Source organism: Solanum tuberosum, unplaced genomic scaffold (genome assembly GCF_000226075.1).
Source record: "Solanum tuberosum cultivar DM 1-3 516 R44 unplaced genomic scaffold, SolTub_3.0 scf00149, whole genome shotgun sequence".
Classification (NCBI taxonomy): domain Eukaryota; kingdom Viridiplantae; phylum Streptophyta; class Magnoliopsida; order Solanales; family Solanaceae; genus Solanum; species Solanum tuberosum.
In genome coordinates this window covers 1,076,539-1,099,397 of record NW_006239072.1, presented here as the reverse complement: position 1 = coordinate 1,099,397, position 22,859 = coordinate 1,076,539, and the positions used below count along the sequence as shown (strand labels likewise).

The window sequence follows — 22,859 nt, the reverse complement described above, 5'->3', positions numbered from 1 at the left end:
TTCTTTGTCAATTTTTTTTTTTTTGTGTGTCGATACAATATTAATATTAAAGCTTGATTATTTATTAATAAATAGAAGAAAGATGAGGATGATTGTAAGTTAATATGCTTTTTATATCTTGATGACACATGCTATCATAATGGAAATAAAGAATAGTCATTTTACAATCACAAAGAATTGTTATCTATATATTAAAGATTATTTTAATTATTTTTTCCAAATCAATGTTTTACATAATATAAGTCTCTTGATTCATAAATTTAAATACTATACAATTTTAAGTAACAATTAAAATTAACGTAATATTCAAAAAAGGTGTAAGACCCCAACAAAAGAGGTCATATTCCAGTTCAAAGTCATTTGTCTAAACCCCTAAACCCCAAAATTTGAAACCCTAACAGCCATGGCAGCACTTCGCAGCAAGCTCCGATTCATCACCTCTCAGCATCACCACCACCTCCGCCATTACTCCGCCGCCTCCATCCTTAATCCCGATTCCAAATCTCCACTATCCGGCAAAGACAAATCACGCGCCGCCCTAACTCTCCTCAAATCCGAAACCAACCCACAGCGGATCCTCGACATCTGCCGTGCAGCTGCCTTAACCCCTGAATCCCATCTCGATCGCATTGCATATTCCAAAGCCATTTCCAAGCTCAAAGATCTCAATCATTTCTCCGGTATACGCTCATTTCTCCAGGAATCAACGACCCGACCTGATTTGAAATCGGAGCGGTTCATTTCCCATTTCATTGTTCTTTACGGTCAGGCCGGACTACTTGATGAGGCTAAGAGGACTTTTGAGGAGATGGAGAAAATGGGTATTCAACGTACTGAGAGAACTCTGAATGCATTGTTGTTTGCTTGTGTTTTAGCTAAGAATTATGCTGAAATGAAAAGGGTATTTGTCGAATTCCCGAAAAAGTATGGGTTTGTTCCTAATTTAGATACTTACAATGTGGTAATCAAAGGGTTCTGTGAATCAGGTTCTGCTAGTTCTGTTTATTCGATATTGGATGAAATGAAGAGGAACAATGTTAAGCCGAATGCAGAGTCTTTTGGGAATTGTATATCCGGGTTTTATAAGGAGGAGAAGTATGAAGATGTTGGGAAAATGTTGGAAATGATGAAGGGATATAAGATGGTTACGGGGATTAGTACGTATAATGTAAGGATTCAGAGCTTATGTAAGCTTAAGAAGTCCGGGGAGGCTAAGGCGTTACTTGATGGGATTTTATCGAGAGGCTTGAAGGCGAATTGTGCAACTTATGGCCATCTTATACTTGGTTTTTGCAAGGAAGGTAATTTGGAAGAGGCGAAGAGTATGTTTCAGAAGATGGTTAATAGTGGATTGAAACCTGATGCTGAATGCTATTTTACATTAGTGTATTATTTGTGCCAAAGTCGGGATTTTGAAGCTGCATTGGAGATGTATAAAAAATGTTTGGCTGATGGATGGGTTCCGAATTTTTCCACCATGAAGTCTCTTGTTGAAGGATTGGCTAGCATTTCAAAGGTTGATGAAGCACGGGAAGTCATAGCTCAAGTGAAGGAGAAGATTTCAAGAAACGTCGAGAAGTGGAATGACATTGAAGAGGCATTGCCCAAGTAGGAAGAGAAAATAAACATGGTATACTACAGTTTTCTGGTTGCAGCATGCCCATGATCGTAATAAAGTGAAAAATTCAGAGTTCCTTGGGAACTTGGTTATGTGTTTCATCAGTGCTAAGGATTTCATTTTATTGCATCTTATTTACCTGGTTCTCTTTTGGAATTAGCATTCGGAGTCTTTATTCATATGTGCTTTGCTTCCAACCAAGTAACATGTCATTTGGCTTAACGTTTTTGGCGAACAAGCTGTTTTATCGCCTATCCAGTAGCATGTGATATTAACATTTGTTTTTAGGTAATGAATTTAATGAGGGCTTTTATACTATACCATACTGTTTCTACAGCTGAAGTAGTTAACATTAGCAGATAGCATGTCTTTGGGAATGTTATGTTCTAAATACCCTTGACAACAACTTGTCTAAGCTTTTGATAACTAACATGGTCACCTGCATTCTTAGAAATGGAAAATTTGATAGTTACAGCAGGCGCTGTGATGCTGTCTTTACCTTATTCTGTCAGCCTGAAGGAGCGCGATCGGAAAGCTCTACATTTTCTCTATTAAAGCAATTGTGCACAATAACTGTTTTTGTGCCTTTTGGTTTCTCACTATCCAACTGTTGTGTTCTTACTTTTACTTCACCTTGCTCTATTCTGAAATGATGATAAAGTTGATATTGATGAACTGGAGATTTATAGCCAATGTAGACTCTGGCTGGTACATATTAGAGATACTGTTTTAACATGAAAGCTTTTGCATTTGTCTTGTGAGTTTACCAACTTATCTAGGTTGTGATAGTTCTATTGGGTAGGTAACAGAGTTAAAAGTATTTTATTTGTTTCTTGGAAAAGATTTATATTTCTTGCAAGTCAAAACTATTTAAATGTGCCAATAATTGATACTAGTGTAGTTTAAACAGACTGGTTGACTTCTAAAAGTTCAATAAAAATGAAAAAAAAAATGTACAAGATACTTTTAGGCGCTACCCATTGGGGTCTGCTCTTCCTTCCCATGTGATATAATCACGTTAGTTGTTGAATTATATTATGCTTTAAGCTTTTTGAATATCTTTCTTAAAATTCATACAATATAAAAGAACAGATTTAGCTGATTTTCAGAACAAAGATAGTTAAATCCACCTTAGGATGGTACCGGGTTTTATGTTATTATTATTGAAGTCTTTCGGTATCAAGAAATACGAGAGAGAACTTTTTATTTCCTGATAGAACAGTTCCCTAAGAATTGAGTGAGAATACAACAAAAACTATAACATTACTTTGACATCTCATGGGGCCAAAAAAAAAGGAAAGAAACGAATCTGGTAGAAGCAGGCAATTTGTTTTTCTGTTTTTGTTAAGTATTTGGTATCCAATTAGAGTCTGTTCTTCCATGTAGCTCCACCCCTAAGGTGTTGTGCTCCATAGGCCGCAGTTGAACCTACCGTTGTCATGGCTACTAGCCAACTGCAACAAACCAGAATGGTATTGAGTACTATATATTTGTGAAGAAATAAAACAAAGAGGTACAGTTGTAACTCACCTGAGGTGAGTGATATATGTTTGAGTTTCCGCATTACCCAGATCCGGTTGAAGGAGAGCTGCAGCAACAAGGGCCAATTGCAGAACTGTATTTACCTGTACATGTTTCAATATAGTTATGAACTGGAATACTAGTTTGCCTCTCTATCTCTACAAGGTAGGGGTAAGGTCTGCACACACACCACCCTCCGCAGACCCCATAATCCCAGATACAATATGTTGTTTTACTTATGAACCGGGAAATATATTGCAAAATTGTTCGTGTAAAATTACAAGCTATCCTCTCAGTTATTCCTTTCCAGTTGCCTAAAAAGAGCTTCAATGAACATGTGCTATACCTTGCTTATCAAAAGAGGCTCAACTTTCTGAGGACGGGCTCCATCAAGGTTGAAGAATTCATACCAGCTTGACCACTGCAAACAATGTTAAAACCAAGTAATATGAGTAAAAACAATACTGCAGATTACTATTACTGAACCTTAAGGCAGACCCAACGTCACCTTCCACTCTAAAATGCTAGCTCTTTTATATACCGCACCACCAACAAGGGCCACATCACGCAGCACAACCAGGGAAACTAGTCCAGCTTCACAGCATAAAACCAAGAAAGTAAGTTTCTGAAAACAAAGTGCAACCTTTCCTCTTCATTTTGAAAATCCACAAATAATTAGAGATCCAACTAGGTAAGCAATACATCTAAACACTTTTGGCAATCAAATGTATTTTTTAGTAGATATGTGGGCAGAAAGGCCTCAACAAGCAGTAGCATCGCATATGGATCACTGACATATCTCTTATTTATATTTCGTTCAATCGAGCCTCAAGCCAGGGAAATTGATGTCGTATAAGTAGTGTACACATTTCGAGAGCAAGACAATTGATCATCAGATAAAGGAAAATACCAAGACATGCCTACAGTCTACAGACCTGTAATCTTAACTTGAACTAGTCAGTACAATTAGAGGATCAAATTTTAGATCAGAACTAGGACTTAATTATCTATCCAAAAAAAGAATGAGAAATTCTCATTCCTTAAACCTTAATAATGACAAAGACAAAAGGAAAAACTATAGGTAAGTAAGGCGCAGATTTCTATGAACATATCAGGTTTGCCAAGTACGGGTATGATCTTTTCTTGTTTTTATAAAGGTCAACTAAGATGTTTATTAGCACTAAGCATGAAATCTAATGTTCAGAATATTATATTATGATCTCAGGGTGATTTGTTACAAGCTTTTCAACAATCTTTTTTTAAAGGTGAAGGTGGGTTAGTACAAGCTTATCAACAATCTAAACTGTGCAGCATGCTAAACTTGGGAGGAAAGATAAAGAGCTGAAGGGCATGCATATAGATGACTAAAACAAAATGTAATTGATCGATCATATGAACTTCAAGCATCGGATAGGATATTCAATAAAGCAAAAAGAAAGACCAGCATTAACTTTTTTTCATGGATAACTCCAAAGAAAGTGAATGATCCACAGAGGAGATACTGAAGTAGTAAAAGAGTAGATTGAGCTGTTGTTGTCACACTTACATTAGGTCCGGTTAAAGACTCGCATGACAACTCAAGGATAAGTGTGAGATTTAGAAAGACAAATTAGTTAGTATTGGAGTGAAATCTGCCTGCACATAGTAAATAGTTTCAGAGAATTCATGCAGCCAATTCTGTTTTTTATTGGAAGGCAGTCAGTGATGGAGAACTAAAAATCACTCTTTAGTAACCTGGAAAAGAGTCTATGCAGGTAAATCCAAATGGGATATGAACTTACGATGAAGAAGACCCTTGTCTACCATTGCCAGAGCAACAAATGCAATAAGAACCTGTAGGTATAAAAGGTATAGTGATAAGAAGGCCAAGAAATAAGTATCTGAAATCCCAAGATAAGCGACATTTTATCCACAAAAGAAGCAAATGAAAAAAGAGAAACAAGAAAGAAACAGGAATGAACGGAAAACAAATTCAGTGAAACAATGAAGAGAACATGAATGAATCACAAATCAGAATTTTGGTCACTGGTTAGGTCAATGAACCAGATAGGAGAGCAGTTTAAATAGTTACCTTGTCAGCAAGAGGATCAAGGTAAGAACCAACAACAGAATTTATCCCCATCCTCCTAGCCATGTATCCATCTAGCTACAAGGCATAGAGTGAAACTAAATTAGAAAGCTGAGCATAATTCCTTTTCAAGGAGAAGAAGAATGGGGCCACACACCCAATCAGTTGCCCCAGAAACAGCTAGCCCAACAAATGCAGGAAGATACATATCATGTATAATCATCCTGCAATATTTACACAGCAATGGGAATTAAAGGAGTATATGTTTAATTTGTAGCTTAACTACAGCAGAATGATAACATCGTGTCAATTTGCAGTCTAAACGTTTTGTGGCCTTCACATACAGATTTTACCATGCAAGCTATGCTTATGGCATAGAAGCACAACCACATTCAAGATAACAAAGCTGATCATATCCAAAGAATCCACAATATCTAATTAATGATAAGTAAACATAATGTTTGACCAAGGAAGATAATTAGTCTCCAACTACACCTCAATCCTAAGCACAGCCAGATTCAAGAAAACCAAGGTGATCATGTTCATGGCATTCACATGATCCAATTTATGATAAACAAACATAATGATTACAACAACAACAACTCGGTCCCAAACAAAAAATAATGCTTAGCGAAGGAAAATGACAAACTCAATCATTGCTTGTCCTTGTACTAGTTCTTGAATACTTTCAGAGTTCAAATGCTAAGGCATACAGCTAAGTGCATAAAATATTTGTTGTCTTTTACTTTCTCATGTCTCTTTCAAGTTTCTTCTTCTACAAGTTCAATTACAGAGCTAAAATTAACTGAATTAAACACCCACAATTGTCTGAATCATGAAATATAAATGTCAAGATATGAAGTTCTTCTGCATTCTGAAATAAAGAAATACTCATACTGCGATGATGAAAGTAAATGCCCACGAGGTTATTAAAGCACCATAGGCTCACTTTGTCTTTCTACAGTACAGGTGTATCTTGTATGGTGCAAAATGTTTTAGAGAAATGTTTTCCTTGATTAAACCATTTTCTAGTATCTGGTTATGGTAAATTTCCACCAAGAACAGAAAATAACTTCAGTCACTTATGGCCAGAAGTCATTTTACTTCAAAAATATCAGTACTTTAACTCCATATCCAACATTTATTAAAAGTTGTTGTCAATTTTTAATAATATAAAACATCACCAAAATACTATCATTATACACACTATAGTTTTCCTTGTATAATTAGCACACACTCCAGTTCAATTTCAATTTGTTTGTCTTATTTCAAAAAGAATGTTTTTTTACTTGTTGGCAACTCTTAAATTCCAACTTTCCACGTGATATGTTTAACCACAAGATTAAAAGGCTTATACATTTTACATATTTTAGTTTAAGATGACAAGAGGTCTTTTTTTTACTTTCTTAAACTCTATGTCAAGTCAGACAAACAAATTAAACCATTTATACAAGCCAAACACTGGCAAATGAGCCTGATATTTCAATGTAAAGCAGTTTCCACTTTCCTCCATACAAAAATGTAGGTTGAATAAACTATTGCAACCAATTCTCAGGTAAGCAAAAAGGGAAAGAGAGAGCAAAAATTTACCATGCGAGAAATGGACCGGATATCATTCTACTCAAGGATATCAAGTTGGGCAAATTGAGGAAACTATCCCTAACTTCAACAGCCAGCTGAGACTCTTTCCATTCCTTTTCATTTCTCTCAATTTGCAATCTCTGTGTCGATTGGAAGCATAACTTGTACGGAAATTGTAATCTAAGAGAACTCACTCTAGGAAAAACGAGAAGGAAATCGGATTGAAGATGTAGAGAAGTTGCAGACTGAGAAAGCTTACAAGGAGGTGAAGAAAGGAATAGAGGACAGAAATTAGCGGCGGCAGCGAACGGAGAGAGGAAGTGGCGGCCCCGGCGGTCAAAGTTAAGTAATGGCGTCAATTGAATCGTTGACGATGAGGAAGACGAAAATTGTTGGGTAAACAAGATTGTAGAAGAAGTGAGACAGTTCGAATTGAGCTTACGATTTCGAGAAATTAGGGTTCCGATTGATCTGAAAATCGCCATTGATGTAGCAGCATTTTCATGCACATCGAGATGGAGTAAGGTTTTTTTGCGAGGGTTTAGCAGAGCGGTCCGACGAGGCAAACAAACTTGACACGTGTTATCGAGCTTGAATTACTAATTTCATTCTCCAATTATTTATATTCTTAAAAAATATTATTTTATTTGATTATCTGAATTTGAATACACCTATGATTTTTCAATACTCCCTAAATTTGGAGATATTTTCAACACTTTTTTCGATTTTTTATTAGGAGTCTTATGCTCCTACAAAAGTTTGAGATTACAAGTTATGTCATGTGGCAGATCGAAAGTCGTTTAATTAGCTAAGTAGAGTGTTTTTAAGGCTGACAATAACTAATAATTTGTATCAATACAAAAGAAATCCTTCCTAAAAACACAAACCAAAAACGATATAAAGTTACATACACGTCACCTCCAGTTATAAAAATTACACTAACTAATGGAGTAAAGTATACTAGCTAAAATTAATGATACAAATAATTGAATCTTAATTACATTAACCAATCACCTTGCAAAAAGTTAGTTAAGACAAAAGAGGCCTTAAATTCCATATAGTCCATATATTAGCACATAAATATCGGATTAAATTTTCTATTCCACTATGTCCAAATGACACGAGTCTTAACATCATTCAATCTACATCTAATTCTTTGAAATTTTCAATTAAAATACAAAATTGTAGTCTATTGTTCTTTTTTTTTTCAATCTTAAATTTTTTATAGAAGTATCCCTTTTTTTTTCATTGAAGTTGAATCAAATTCTTCACCTTCCCCTCTACATTACCTACTTGGATAATGTTGGATCAAATTTAGTTGGTTTTTTATTGCAAGACATAAAGGGATTGTCTTGCTAAAACCAAATAAGAGGGAATAGGAAAGAATTTGATCTTCTTTTTTTGTTTGTTGTTGTTGTTGAAGAAGCTACAAAAAAAAAATATGAGGAAAACTCATTTGAAATCCTCTAGGAGTTCTGTATATGAGACAAGAACAACTAGTAAATATGATGATTCTGAGGGATTGGCTACCATGCTTAGAAGTGCTACTATGCATCCAGGTTGAGATATCTCGATAAGTGAATCTAAGATTTAAATTTAATGATATATTTGAAATATAATATTTGTTGAAACTTTGGTAATTTTAACTCACAAGTATTTTTATTTATCTGTTGAATATACTGGGGTTAGCTGAGAATACGCGATGATCTAGATCCTTTATATTGAGATTTAGTTTTAAAATATTGGAGACAGTGATCTCTTTAACATGCCTTTTTGGTCATGTCTTGCATTGACCTCTAAATGCATCGGACAATATGTGAAACTGTGGTGATAGAAATCGTCTTGAAGGACCCATAATCTCTTGGAATCCATGAAGAACTAACGAGAAATAGGATGTGATCGAAGAAACAAGATCGATATTGGCGATATCATATAACTAAGATTAATTTTTTTTAGTCATTTAGTATGTTTACTCTAGGTACAATGATTTCTTGGAGTCTTGTAGTAAAACTTACTTAAATGAAACGATACGGAGAATGAGGATTAGTGTAGCTGACCCTAACTTGCTTGGAATTGAGGCGTATGTTGTTGTAACAGTAGTATTCTAGCCTTCATTGAGAAGTTGTTTGATTCTTAAACTTGTTCAGTAAATGTGTTGTAATTCAATAACTGAGCAGGGGTCGGCAAGCAGAATATGATGGCTGAAGATATACTTAGATATGGAAATGTAAACATTTCAGCAGAAGTATTCACATTCCGCGAGTTAGCTCATGCGACAGACAACTTCAATCCTGAGTTTCTAGTTGGTGAAGGAGGATTTGGGAGGGTCTATAAGGGACACCTCAAAAGAACTGACCAAGTATGTCCTTATTTTTGTGTTAATCGTCAAAAACACATCTGAACTATTGCATTTTCGTGAGCTTCATACCCCAACTATCAATTGTTCCCTTTTCCTATAATGAACGAAAAGAAAACAGTTGATAGTTGGGGTGTGAAACTCGCAAAAAAGTGAGAGTTCAGATGTATTTTTTACCATGATTTCTTCTTTTATTGTGGTTATTAACTACTAGTAATAGAACACCTTTTTTCAGTTTGTTCATCAAATGAGTTTTTTTGTCTCCAGGTTGTTGCTGTCAAACAACTTGACAGGAATGGGGTTCAAGGAAACAGAGAATTTCTTGCAGAAGTCTTGAATTTAAGTCTCATTAATCATCCGAATCTTGTCAATCTGATAGGATATTGTGCTGATGGCAACCAGAGAATTCTTGTCTACGAATTCATGCAGAATGGATCTTTAGAAGATCATCTTCTTGGTATGAACAGCTTAATTCATATTGTCCTTACTCCATTGAGCTGAACTTAAAGAGTGTACTAGTAAAGTGTTCTATGAACACTTTGTTGCTTTGTATAATACTTACTAATTCATATGCTAACTCAGATTTTCCATCAAATAAGAAGCCATTGGATTGGTATACCAGAATGAAGATAGCTAAAGGTGCAGCGCAAGGGCTAGAATACTTGCATGATATTGCCAATCCTCCCATAATCTATCGCGATTTCAAAGCATCCAACATATTATTAGATGAGTGTCTTATTCCTAAGCTCTCAGATTTTGGGCTTGCTAAGTTAGGTCCAGCGGAAGGCGAGGATCATGTTTCTACAAGGGTTATGGGGACCTATGGATACTGTGCACCAGAGTATGCTATGACAGAACAGTTGACATCAAGATCTGATGTATATAGTTTTGGAGTTGTTCTGTTGGAACTTATTTCAGGGAGAAGAGCTATTGATAATACAAGACCACCAGAAGAGCAAAACTTGATTTCTTGGGTTAGTTAATGAAGTTGCTACCTCTTTCATATTTATTATTTTGTCATCTTTATAGTTAGTTTCCCATACATAAAATGAGGCAACACCCTTTTTTCAGGCCAAACCACTTTTTAAAGATAAGAACATGCTCACTGAAATGGCTGATCCGTTGCTCGGAGGAAATTACCCTGTTATGGAACTTCATCAAGCTCTTGCTATTGCAAATATGTGTATCCAAGACGAAGCCTACACGAGACCTTTGATTAGTGATGTTGTTACAGCTCTTGAGTACTTAGCCATGCCAAGAGATGATGAAGTCACAATTAGCAAGACAGAAGTAGAGTATAGTGCTGATGAGTTGTGTCTAAAGGACTTAACAACAGAAACTAATTGTGTCTCATAAGATGAAGTAACTCTTTTTTGTCCTGATTTTACCAATTTTCTCTCCAGCCAAGAAAGGCAGAAAAAAAGATGGCCTTTTTAGGTTATTGCTGATTGCAGACTTCTCTACTTTTTGATGTTTAAGATATACAAAAGATTTTGAGTTTTGATAAGAAATTCAGAAAACAAAGAGTAGAATCTAAAGAAAACTGATGGATCAATGCTCTATTAGTCTTATTTCATCCTCGTATCTGTTAGGACCGACCTCATGATTCCAGTAGCTACAGAGGCAATCCAGAATCTAGAGTCGGTTAGTTAAGAATGAGTGTGATCTTATTATATGTATACATACTTACACAGTTTGAGCAGATAGTACAGGTTTAGTTAAAGCCATAGAACTTGTCCTAAATCCATCTCTGAGTGACTGAACCGGATGATTTCCTTCTCTATAGAACACATTGCAGGTAGGCATTTATTTATTCTTCTCTTCTTTTTCCATTTCATCGTAGAGGATACGAAACTATGCCAACAACAGCAACCACTGGAATCCATTTTCATATAGCTATTAGTCTTCTGAGATTCAATAAAAGCCCAGTTACATTCTAATTCAAGTGTTCTGAAATACTCAATCTCTTTCCTCAGAAGTGATCCTATGCTTCCCCTTGTGCCAACCTCCACCAGATCACTTGTATTCATTTCATTTAGTGATGCTGCTAGCTTTGGTTCATAAAAATAAAGATGTTAGTTAATTAGGTGTTGTTGGGATCATATTGTTTTCACTTTAAGGAACATTATAGACATGCTTTAGTTAAAAGCTAAGGCTCTTGCATAGTTATGTCCAAAAAACAAGTACTTAAAGTGTTGTGTTTGTGCTCCTTTGGCACTTACTAAATTTGCAGTCTTTACCTAATCTTTTTACAACAACAACCCAGTATAATTCCATAAGTAGAGGTCTAGGGAGGGTTGGGCGTACGCGCAGCTAGTGTAATCCCATGGGGTAGAGAAGTTTCCGAATGACAATAATAAAAACAACATACCTAGTGTAATCCCATGAGTAAGATCTGAAAAGGATAGAGTGTCTCACCCCTACCTTAGGAGATAGAGAGAATGTTTCCAATTAGACCCTCGGATTCGAAAAAGAAATGACGGAAGTGAAGAAGGCATAGCAACATACAACAGAAAACATAACAAACCAGTCTGAAAAAAAGAACAGTAACTACAACAAATAATACGATAATCGAAATATAAAAAATAATAGATAGTGACAAAAATCGAAAGACCCTCGGCTCAATAAAAACATTACTCAAACCAGGTTTGAAAAATACTAAGGTAGAGAAGTAGTCGATAATTTGAATATAGAGCCAGTTTTGATTACAAGTAGCCAATATGTATTGTTTCATAACCAACATATATCATAGAAGGAATAAGTGGCATGAGCAATGATAACAAACACTTCAATCTCAAGCAAGTTGGAGTCGATTATATAAATCTTCAATGTCAATATAGTTCCATTTAAAAACCCCATTTCAGTTTTCAATATTCTTCATCAGAACTCCAGGGTCTTTGCAGCTAAATCAAATACTTGCTCCAGCTCCTGTTTTACTTTATTACCAGCAAAAATAAAATTAACAGCATTCCTAGCCAGCTGGAACATCTCTCTCCTTTGTATACCTTTATAATGTAAAAAACAAAAGTTAGTGAGACCATAATCTAAAGCCAAACTACGCATGTTTGCATAAAGTAAAACATACCAAAACTAGAAGAGGCAAGACTATACTCGCCAGATACGCTGGTAGAGAATACCCCCGAGTCATCAGTACAGAGGACAATTGGATGTCCACTATTATATAAATCCGCTGCAAGTCAAAGCTAAGGTTATGCACACACTTCAAAGTAGTTACGGTTCATAAGAAATGCCTTTGTCAAAGATCATGAGTAACAACAGTACAAAGCACAATCTAGAGAGGATCAGAAGCCTCACCAAAATGATGAATATCCAAAGAAGATATTGTTTCGGTCCTGATGTTGGAAGTCAAGCAAATTTCAACCTACAATGACAGAAAACAAAATGTGACAAAACTCGAAGGATCAGTAGGCCAACAGAACTTCGATCCATCATCAAAACATGGCAAGGCCTAAAAAAGATTCTGCATCTTGTCCATGATGGTGGTATCAGTGTTATCAAAAGTGAAAAGCACACATAAGCTCTAAGCTTTGTTGGGGCATCAAGCTTCAAATAAAGCAAGGGGATTAATGAAAAAGAGTGCATAGGAAGAAAAAAATTACAAATATATATGTTTAGTCCAAGACTAATAATAATAAGCATAAATAACAAATATATGGACAAAGAAACTGGAAAAAAAAATACAATAAAGTGAAATATCAATTGTTTGGTATCTCCTCTTCAGGAGAGGCTCATTGGCAACGAAAAGTATGTACTAGAGTGATGATGACACTAAAGCACACATTCGCTCAACATGTTTTGCACTTCGCTTCAAGGCGTAAGTGCACTTTAACCATGCCTTTGACAACACTAGGTGGTATTCTAGATGGAAATATCTAGCAGCTTTCTTTACCCAGCAAATACGTGGGGGTATCAAGGAAAAGGAGAAATCTGACCTTGCATACAGGCCATTCTAGGGTAGAGTAGGAAATTTGGTAAAGTATTTGCTCAATCATTAATATGTGTGATTGCATTGTATCAAAAATGGATATCCTAGAAATCTGGAAATACACATGCGAAATTTCTCACCGGTATTTTTAAGGATTTTAGCTTTGCCCATTCTTCTTCTCCAAAGCAACAAGCATGGCCAATTCTTGCGGGAAGAAAATCTAGCATTGCATGGATTTCCACCTGATTGGGTACCTAATAGCACTAAGTACCAAATACACCAATCAGAGAGATTACGGTGTGACACTGAAAAAAGCTGGACAAACTAGTGAAGCCAGATGCACCTCGCCACAGTGAAGGGTAATCAGAAGTCCTTGCTCTTTAGCAAACTCCAAAGCAGGAAGAAAGGTTAGCCTACAAGTGAAAAAGTATCAAAAAAATTCAAACCTTATTTTATTAGTCTATCGACAATGCAAGACAAGAATAATATGCAATAGAAAACTTTTTACACGCAAAATAGTACCATTCACCAATGATAGGATTGCCAGAAAGGTCGATACCCACAACTCCCAAATGTCTCATTTCCAGAGCAAGCTTAACCTTCACCAACCACAAAAAAGTTATCAAGCCTTGGACTTTAAGCTAAATATCAACTTTTAGCCTCTTTGTGCATCAGATTCAGAAACATACAGTTTCCATTGCAGCTTCTGTGGTTTCACGACGATCAATACTGAGTAGAAGTCTGACATATATTTTCTTTTTTCCTGTTCCATTGCTTGCACATTCATTGTTCCGAGCATAAATAGCGGCACTAGCAGGACAATCAAAATTAGGTTCACTAAAAATATCAACTTCGACGGTACTAACAGCCCTTAAACCCTCCAAAACTGCTTCCATGTATGACTTCTTGTTCATCCCTTTGGAGACATTTTTCTGCATTCAGAAAAGACATGTCAAAAATAAGATCTTTACATATCATGATTGTCTCTTATGAATGAGCTAGAACAGTACATATGTGAAGGATCCTTTTGCAGTTCTGAACTAGTCGATGAAACTGTTGGAATATAAGGTGGGACCTTCACAATATCATCAGGCACGAGGAGGATGGAAAAGGGAGATAAACATAAAGCACACTAATAATATGTACAAAACCCCACTCTTACATTACAACATTACAAAGTACGCTTTTATAGGTGTGAAGAGACCTTCTAGACTCACACCTAATATATGCTTTAACACGCAAATCATGAACTTAGCCACAATAACAGAATACATGAGATCAAATGTGTAAAGATGCATTTGCATATTGTTAGAGTGAGTTAGAGTCCCACATTGGTTGGAGAATGGAATGATGGTATGCTTATATGGACTTGGGAAATCTTGAGTTAACCCCATGTGCCATATCTTTATTTCCTGTTTTTATACCCTTTCACCAAATAACTATATCGAAAAACTAGTGTATAGTTAAATGAAGCTAACATCAAAAAAAAAATGTCAAGTATCTGGTTCACTTAATTCAACCAGCTATGCTTGCTAAATTCGATTCTAAATGCCAAGTCCACTCCAGCTGACAGTTGACTTGTTATAATTCTCTCAATGTATATCCATTGTAACAACAAGCAGCACAATAATGCTCTAAATTAGGAGCCTACTGATCAAGCTGATGATAAAGTTCAAGTACCTTTGGAGTTGTCCTTAGCTCCAAGTATACAACATTTTCAGCAGCAAAATCTTCAATTACCTATTTTTCATGGTAATAACAAAAAGAATCAAATAATTGCAACATACATTGCATGATATGAAGTTTGGACTACTGCACTAATAGAGTACCTCTTTAGTAATTCTGGTTACAGTTTCATGGTCAGTTGTAAGAATGTGAATCAAATCAAACATTTTGAAGACTTCAGTAAGGGAGCGATCATCTGAATCACAAAGAGGAGGCAAGTTTCAAGATACTAAAAAAAAGGAGCTTGACATATTATTGTGAAAAGTACAAGAAGAAAATTGGCTTACGTTTTAAGATAACACGTTCCACATCAGGAAAATGTACGAGCCCCCTGTTACCCAATTCTCTAGCAAGTTCCCTGCAAAATAAAGATTGAATCCACATAATTTTTTGGAAAATACGACTAAAGCAAGAAAAAATGCCAACTCAATGGAATGACAAGAAAAAACAAGGTAATTGACTGAAAATTGAAGTTCTTTTTTATTTTTCAAAGGAATTTTTTTTTTTTGATCATTAAGAAGATTGTATTTATATGTTCCAGCAGGAGAAAATAAACAAAATGGTCAGTATAGGGTTGATTTAATCATTAAAGTTGGACCGAAGAAGTATTGGAGAGAGGTGATACGACAATATGTTGTTTCAACTTTCAGCTTACCAAGGACATGACCTTCGATAGGAGATTGTGAAGGGCACGGATTAGGGTAGAAGGTTAGTGGGTAGGAGTGCCTTGTCTTGTTGTTCGTACATACTACTAGTCCTAGTAATACTCTTATAGTTTCTTGTCCTTTGATTTTAATTACTATATGTTGTTTCTTATATTTTGACTATCGTATTATTTTGTTGTAGTACTATCATGTTACTATTTTTTTATTCTGAGCTAGGGATAAGGTCTGCGTACACTCTATCCTCTCATACCTCACTTTGTAGGATTATATTGGGTATGCCTGACTTCTATTTTTGGATAACCGTGGTATCTGAGTCAGCTTACACACACCTCGCAACAGTCCAATAAGTTCTCCACGTAAAAAAAAAAACCTTAGACATTCCATATTATGCAAGGATCCAATGACTCAACTCGATGACAAGGTCAACCATTTGGACAAACAAGTGTAAACTAACTCAAGCCGTAAAGGCAGAGGATTGTCCAAGGCATATAAAGAAACCAAATCAACCCCATCACTTAGCCAATGTGGGAAACTCAATCCACAACTATAAAAATGGGGGAAACAAGAATAACACCCAAAAATCTGTTTTTTTTCTTCCTTTTTTCATGGAATCAAGCAAGAAGTCAACAGATAGGAATATGTAGTAAAAACTTTTCAATATACAGAAGAATTTGAAGAAATAGAGAACATACATCAAAGTGGAGTCTCTGATGGAGCCATTGAGGTGGGCATGTAGTTCAACTTTTGGCATTGACACCCACCAATCCATCTTGAGAAAAAATGGAGGAATTTACAAGATTTGCACTTGGGGTTTAGGGCTGCCTGCACAAAAACAAAAAACAAAAAACAAAAAAGAGTCTTGCAGATAAATACAAAGTGATGAAGACAATAGATATAAGAAGAAAAAAAACAAGGATAACAAAATCAACCATAAGTCATAACCATAATTCAACCTCAAATTTGACTTATTGGTTACCAATTAATCATTGGAAATGAATTAAATCTTTTTAATAATTAACACCTCGATGGTTGTTACCAGTTTGTATTGTATTTTTAGTTTAGATAAGTTGTTTGTTTTTATTGTTATTTTAACTCCGAAAAGATGTAATAATTGATTTTGTGTGATTATACTTTACCTTAATATTTTCTTATCATTTTATCTAAATTTATTATTTAATAATTATGTTTCACTTTTATCCTACATTTTCATAGTAACTCTACCACATACCGATAAGTTCAGTAAAAATATATAAAAAAAAATGGTTGGTTCTTTTCAAATTATATTTCTTCTCCTCAAAAATCTCTCCGTATAAAAGTTCATTTCAATTGTGAATCTTCCTTTTTAGCTAACTTAAATTTCACATTAATTTTGTATATTGATTTTGCACGTTTTTTTTCCTTAAAAGATATATATACACAGTCAATATTATGTATATAAATTTGGTTATATATATATATCAAAATACTTTGAATTAGGATGATATTATTTTTGATAGATACATCAATAACTTATAATTAATCACCTATAAAATAAACTTTATGTATACGATAACATTTATAAACGCAATAATTTTTTTATATACATATTGAAGTTACCCTATCATGCTATCACAATCAGTTGGTTCGAATCAAATCTATACACCAATGATCCAACTTTTCCTATTCCAAAGGAGTGCAAAAAGACACAATTAAAATTCATATGTATATAAATTAAATTAAGAATTGAAATAATAAATTCCAAATAAAACTATTTTAAAAAAATTTCCTAAAAAATATTACATTCCTTATAGGGGTAACTGCCCAAAAATAAAATAACTCAATTGCCTGCAACTTCTATAACTCTCTTTGGAAATTCAATTTCCTTGGCTCTCAGGTACACTTTCATCAATCACCTAATTGTTTTTATATATGCTTCAATTCTCGCAATTTTTTGTTATTTATTTTGTGTTTATAGCTTCTGAATTTGTTGTAGTTATTGAGTTCGTTCGAACACTGTAAACGTTATTTTGTTATATTGTTCTCTACCATATATCAATATTTCTCTTTGTTCAAATCAATTTGTTTGGGGTGGGGGTTGGTGGGTTTACGTTCTTTGCTCATGTAGATGGTGTGATTTGTTCTTGGCATAAATCGTTGCGGAATTAAGATTTTCACTATGTGGTGTGAAAATGCATTGGAGTATACCATACGCGAGGCTGTGACCTAATGGTGAATTAAGTAAGTTGAGAACCATGAAGTCTCAGAAGATTCAAATAGGCAAAAGCTCTAGGTTATTTGGTACCTCTTATTGGTGGGGGTTGACAGGCTACATAGTGTAATCTTTCTGACAACACCCCTTGACTACACGTGGCAGGTACGTGTTACTAGTGGAAGGTGATAGATACCTAGTTACATAGTATAATTTTTAAGGCGATACCCCTTGAATACATGTGGCCCCGCCATTTGTGTTTGTTTGTTTGTTTGTGGGTTGATAGACTATTTATTCAACTTTATACAAGTTTAAGTGCATACAAGGAGTTGGAGGGCATAAATGTGAGTTGAGACCAAGTTAAATGACATATTTATGTATTATGCCCAAAAAAAATGCAGAACATTGTTCTCTAGGATGTATTAATGTTTGTCTTTGCTCAAATTAGGTTTCAATTTATTGAGGTTTACTTTCTTTTGTTCAAGTATGATGGTTAGACTTGATCTTGACATTAGTGTTAGAGCTCATTATGATTATATTTCGTTTTCTTTAGGTTCTTTTACTTCTTCACACTTCACATTTTCTTAAATAAGACTGGTGTATGAATTTGCTTGCGTGCACCTCGAGTAATCTAACACATACTTATTATATTCAACCAATACATATACCAAGTAACTTTGCTTGCCAAGGTTTAGATATTCAAATCCGGTTGATTCATTTGTTAATTTCAACAAGAACAGAAAAGTGAAGTTGACGGAGTATTATCCAAGTGAGTTTGGTAATACAAGCTTCAAGAACTCAGTTTTTAGCTTGATAGTTTCATAGTCTATGGTTGAAAGCAATAGCAAGTTTTCTCAATTTGAAGGGATTTAAGAAGCTTTGCAGGAGTAATGATGGCGGAGACAAAATTTAACCTGATAACTTGTTTATTTGCTTGTGAAGTTTGGCTTTGCTTTTATGTGTTGCTAATGCTATTGTGACAAGAACTTTCTCATCAGTGGACTATATTAAAATGATCAAACTTAGTAGCATTTGCGAATTTTTTCTTGGTAGTTGTTTCGTTTGCTATATAGTGCATAAGGTATTTTGCAACCGTGCTGAACCAGAGCAATATCCTTCAAACATGTTGGGACAACTTCACGCAATTTAAGTCCTGTAGTTTTTCGTTTAGATGCTTTCTGTATTTCTAATCAAAGCTAAGAAAGCTTGTGGCTAGCAAGTAGAGGAATGAAATATACAGTACTTGCTCCTGAGTTTTGTGACTAGCATCTATAGGAAGATATTTTGCAGTACTTGTGGGCTGGTCTGAACGTATTTGTCCACATTCAGAATTCTGGTGCTATAGATGGATTATCTTGGCATATCTGTTGTCCTGTTATTTACTCTCTTATCAATAACAATTGCTTAATATTTCACCTCTCAGAACATTCAAAATTTTCTTATCTAACCAATGATTTAACTTGATTTCACACTTTGCTGTTCTCAACGAAATGATGGACTTTTCAATTACATAACATGAATATATATTAGCACCCAAGGGTGTGGCCTAGTGCTCAATGAAGTCGGTGAGAATCATGAGGTGTCTAGTTCAAATCCCAACAGAGACAAAAACACTAGATGATTTCTTTCCATCAGTCCTAGCCTTGATAGATAGAGTTACTTACTTGGTACCTGTTGCTGGTGAGAGGTGACAGTTATCACATGAAATTGGTCTGAGGTGCACGTAAGCTGGCGTGAACACACACCGTTATCAAAATAAAATATAGTAGTATTAGCTTGTTACGAAACTTATACATCTAGGTGCTTGTATGCATGTAATTAGTTTGAGATGAAAGTTTAGTACATATAGAATATGTTGGTCATGAATTGACAGGATGTAACCTAGATTTGATGTTTATGCAGTAACAAATATTAGCATCTTTGCGCGTGTCCCATTCGACAAAGGTTACCTCATTCAAAACATTACCTACAAACTCTTATGGATGTTAAGTTGTGGAATGACAGGGAAATGTATGACGATGTTGCTGAGCTCTTTGCAATCATTACAGCAATGGAGAAGCTAGAGAAAGCTTTTGTTCGTGACATCATTTCACCGGCTGATTATGAAACTGAATGCCAGAAACTGATTTCTCATTTCAAGATCCTATCTTTGATATTAAAGGATACTGTACCTAACATTAAACAATTTCATGATGCCTACAAAATGAACTGCTCTGCTGCCCTGAACCGACTCGTAACCTCTGGAGTGCCTGCTACAATAGAGCACCGTGCTACGTCTGTTGTATCCGAGTGTGTGAAGAACTTCATCACCAGGATGGACTCATTCAAGTTGACCATGATGGAACTGTCTGATGTTGAGCAGAAGATAGAAATGAGAGAGTGGTTGTCAACTCTTTTGTTGATAGTTTTGGTGTTTTTTGTCTCATTTTTTCTTGGAATCATATTGAAGGATATTAATGTGAAAAAAGTATGTGTTGTAAATAGTGACTTAGCACAAGGTTTGCAATTCTATACTTGTTGGTACAATGGAAAATAGTTACTGACAACAAGATTAAAGATTATTTTGATACATTGTATGTTGTTTTAATTTAAGACCTATAAAGATTCAAAGATCTTTATTTTCTATCATTAGCTGGCGGTCAGAAAATAGATGGAAATTATTATTATTCTTTTTCCGTAAAAGAGTCAAAATTGTTCTTCAATTATTAATTTGATCTGAAAATATCATTGTCGTCCATAGCATATTATAAATATGTCTCTATTGTTATTTAATGGGTCATAAATTCATTTTTCAAACACATGATTTTTTTTCTTTTTAAACACATTATTTTCCTAATAATGACTTCTTAATTAACTTATTTATCCTACTTCAATTCGGAAAAGAAGTAATCAAATATTTTCTATTTTATTAGATTTTTTTTATTGTCATCGAAATGAAAATTAATAATGGATTACTATCATCTAACTATATAATAATAATAATAATATAATCAATTAAAAAGGTATATTAACTTATTCTCTTTTAATTGTTAGCAGTAGAGACATTTTTGGATCAAATTATTGACAACAAAGACATTTTTCGACAAAATGATTACTCTAGGAGCATTTTTAATTAATGTCACATAGTTTAAGGCCAATTTCACTTGCGGTCATCGGCCGGTCTCCTAATGGGCCTGGACCGATCACTTAGCAGACCAGTTTTTGGAGCCCAATAAAAAAAACCTTTCTTGAGCCCCCTCCTAGTAAGCCCAACCCTGACCAAAAGAAACTTTAATCCAAACTTCAGTTAAATCCGTTTTTTTTTTCAAAAATATTTAAAAATCTATAGACAAACTCTAGCTAAATTGTGTTGCCAAGTTTCAACATTACATAATAATCACAAAAGTGTTTCCATATTAATTAGGACCGTGGATTGGGATCACTACGATAAATAAAAGATTTTGCAGCAATTATTTAGGGACAATAATAAAATTACAGTTATATTATATTTAATGATAATAATAAATATGAGCATTTATAATCAAAATTCTAGATAAATGGCGTTAAATGTTTTAGCAACTCTCGATACAGTGACATTAACTCAATTGTCGCTAAATATTTTACTTTATTTTGTTGTAGTGGACGTCAAAGTGGAAAAATTACTATCTCTTCAAGATTGTCGATAAAATTAAAATGATATAGTTAGTATAGTCCTCCATAAGAATATAACATACAAATTAATAATTCAAAATTTATTATTATTATTAAGTAATTAATAAAGTAAATAACATAAACTATTTAAATACGATTAAGTGATTTAATGAAGTGAAAATATTATTAATATTTAATAGTTACTTAAGCGACTATTGCTATTTCGATGTGGCCTTGAAGGCAATAAAATTTGCTTTTAAAAGATTAATATTTCAAAAAATATAGTTTTTACCTTTCTAGCTACCAAACTGTTCTATCGCGCACCAAAGATAAGAACTTAATTCACATCATAAAATTAAAAGATCTTTTTAAATTTCACGTTGACTCAAACTTAGATGATAGAAGAAGTAAAATGAGAATAAGGTCCCTATCTTATGTGCTTCCGAGTTGGTTCTAGTGGAGACCCGACCTGGCCCACTTGACAACTTATAATTCTACGAAATATATAAAATTCAATATATAAAAAGCCAATGGTGATGGGAGTCAAAACTTCGTAAAAGTTCAGTAGTTAGCACAAATGACACACAACAATTTAACTTATATTAAAACGTGCAAATAGGTGTTTCTTTCATTCGAGTGGAAAAGGTTCCAACTTATGATGGGACGGGGGGCTCAAGTACATTTATGATTTAAGGTTAAAATTAAATAAGAGTCTTAACTTCTTTTTTTTTTTAAAAAAGAATTATATTTTCATTTGAAGTTTGTTCTTTTAGATTTTGAGATATAAAATTGTTAATGGTTTTTTTTATAGTCATTTTTTATTAATATAATTGGGGGTTGTTTGATAGCTGATTGAAATTGTGTAAGTATTAATAAAGAGAAACTATATAATTAGACATATTTCACTATCATATATATTAATGGGAAAAGGCTCAAATATGCCATCGAATTTTCAGAAAAGGCTCATTTATGCCATCCGTTAAAAGTTTGGCTCATCTATGCCATTACCGTTTAAGAAAAGGCTCATTCATGCCATTATTTTTAACGGTGGTTTTGCAAAACCATTTTTTACACGTGGCCAATTATAATTCAGCCACGTCATTATTTTTTTTATAATAAAAATTCAAAATTCTGAACAAACATTTTTTGCAAAATCATTTTTTACACGTGGCCAATTATAATTCAGCCACGTCATTATTTTTTTTATAATAAAAATTCAAAATTCTGAACAAACATTTTTTGCAAAATCATTTTTTACACGTGGCCAATTATAATTCAGCCACGTCATTATTTTTTTTATAATAAAAATTCAAAATTCTGAACAAACATTTTTTGCAAAATCATTTTTTACACGTGGCCAATTATAATTCAGCCACGTCATTATTTTTTTTATAATAAAAATTCAAAATTCTGAACAAACATTTTTTGCAAAATCATTTTTTACACGTGGCCAATTATAATTCAGCCACGTCATTATTTTTTTTATAATAAAAATTCAAAATTCTGAACAAACATTTTTTGCAAAATCATTTTTTACACGTGGCCAATTATAATTCGGCCA

General features: G+C 34.2%; 5 protein-coding genes across 5 annotated transcripts; 3 read left to right on the top strand and 2 right to left on the bottom strand.

Annotated features, from left to right (window-relative positions):
* The first annotated feature begins 293 nt into the window (after positions 1–293).
* On the top strand, positions 294–1,954 carry LOC102597106 (pentatricopeptide repeat-containing protein At1g61870, mitochondrial). Its single transcript, XM_006352548.2, has one exon. The coding sequence runs from the start codon at positions 404–406 to the stop codon at positions 1,610–1,612; it is 1,209 nt and encodes a 402-aa protein (XP_006352610.1). The 5' UTR covers positions 294–403; the 3' UTR covers positions 1,613–1,954.
* Positions 1,955–2,795: 841 nt separating this feature from the next.
* Positions 2,796–7,364, bottom strand: LOC102596784 (cardiolipin synthase (CMP-forming), mitochondrial). The gene is made up of 8 exons (XM_006352547.2): positions 6,798–7,364; positions 5,365–5,431; positions 5,211–5,285; positions 4,921–4,972; positions 3,648–3,733; positions 3,486–3,560; positions 3,149–3,243; positions 2,796–3,072 (listed from the first exon to the last, which is right to left on the bottom strand). Exons 1-8 carry the CDS (start codon positions 7,271–7,273, stop codon positions 2,982–2,984), a joined length of 1,017 nt encoding a protein of 338 aa, XP_006352609.1. The 5' UTR covers positions 7,274–7,364; the 3' UTR covers positions 2,796–2,981.
* Positions 7,365–7,995: 631 nt separating this feature from the next.
* On the top strand, positions 7,996–10,645 carry LOC102596450 (serine/threonine-protein kinase CDL1-like). The gene is made up of 5 exons (XM_006352546.2): positions 7,996–8,347; positions 8,966–9,147; positions 9,412–9,601; positions 9,727–10,118; positions 10,216–10,645. The coding sequence occupies exons 1-5, from the start codon at positions 8,230–8,232 to the stop codon at positions 10,498–10,500; spliced, it is 1,167 nt and encodes a 388-aa protein (XP_006352608.1). The 5' UTR covers positions 7,996–8,229; the 3' UTR covers positions 10,501–10,645.
* A 1,120-nt stretch (positions 10,646–11,765) lies between these two features.
* On the bottom strand, positions 11,766–16,373 carry LOC102596118 (adenosine deaminase-like protein). Its single transcript, XM_006352545.2, has 11 exons — positions 16,173–16,373; positions 15,103–15,173; positions 14,920–15,011; positions 14,771–14,830; positions 13,780–14,022; positions 13,613–13,689; positions 13,434–13,503; positions 13,231–13,344; positions 12,460–12,526; positions 12,230–12,334; positions 11,766–12,149 (listed from the first exon to the last, which is right to left on the bottom strand). Exons 1-11 carry the CDS (start codon positions 16,247–16,249, stop codon positions 12,025–12,027), a joined length of 1,101 nt encoding a protein of 366 aa, XP_006352607.1. The 5' UTR covers positions 16,250–16,373; the 3' UTR covers positions 11,766–12,024.
* Positions 16,374–19,646: 3,273 nt separating this feature from the next.
* Positions 19,647–20,204, top strand: LOC107061547 (vacuolar protein sorting-associated protein 28 homolog 2-like). The gene has a single exon (XM_015310954.1). The coding sequence runs from the start codon at positions 19,647–19,649 to the stop codon at positions 20,202–20,204; it is 558 nt and encodes a 185-aa protein (XP_015166440.1).
* The last annotated feature ends 2,655 nt before the right edge of the window (positions 20,205–22,859 follow it).

What these genes read in the sequence shown, in the direction of transcription:
- LOC102596450 (XM_006352546.2), top strand. Translation starts at nt 8,230, where the DNA reads ATGAGGAAAACTCATTTGAAATCCTCTAGGAGTTCTGTATATGAGACA. An exon ending in ACCTCAAAAGAACTGACCAA is followed by an intron (nt 9,148 to 9,411) that starts GTATGTCCTTAT and finishes TTTTGTCTCCAG; the next exon opens with GTTGTTGCTGTCAAACAACT. An exon ending in TTTAGAAGATCATCTTCTTG is followed by an intron (nt 9,602 to 9,726) that starts GTATGAACAGCT and finishes ATGCTAACTCAG; the next exon opens with ATTTTCCATCAAATAAGAAG.
- LOC107061547 (XM_015310954.1), top strand. Translation starts at nt 19,647, where the DNA reads ATGGATGTTAAGTTGTGGAATGACAGGGAAATGTATGACGATGTTGCT.
- LOC102597106 (XM_006352548.2), top strand. Translation starts at nt 404, where the DNA reads ATGGCAGCACTTCGCAGCAAGCTCCGATTCATCACCTCTCAGCATCAC.
- LOC102596784 (XM_006352547.2), bottom strand. Translation starts at nt 7,273, where the DNA reads ATGGCGATTTTCAGATCAATCGGAACCCTAATTTCTCGAAATCGTAAG. An exon ending in TTTCTGGGGCAACTGATTGG is followed by an intron (nt 5,286 to 5,364) that starts GTGTGTGGCCCC and finishes TATGCCTTGTAG; the next exon opens with CTAGATGGATACATGGCTAG. An exon ending in CTAGCATTTTAGAGTGGAAG is followed by an intron (nt 3,561 to 3,647) that starts GTGACGTTGGGT and finishes CATTGTTTGCAG; the next exon opens with TGGTCAAGCTGGTATGAATT.
- LOC102596118 (XM_006352545.2), bottom strand. Translation starts at nt 16,249, where the DNA reads ATGGATTGGTGGGTGTCAATGCCAAAAGTTGAACTACATGCCCACCTC. An exon ending in GGAACGTGTTATCTTAAAAC is followed by an intron (nt 15,012 to 15,102) that starts GTAAGCCAATTT and finishes TTTGTGATTCAG; the next exon opens with ATGATCGCTCCCTTACTGAA. An exon ending in TAACCAGAATTACTAAAGAG is followed by an intron (nt 14,831 to 14,919) that starts GTACTCTATTAG and finishes CATGAAAAATAG; the next exon opens with GTAATTGAAGATTTTGCTGC.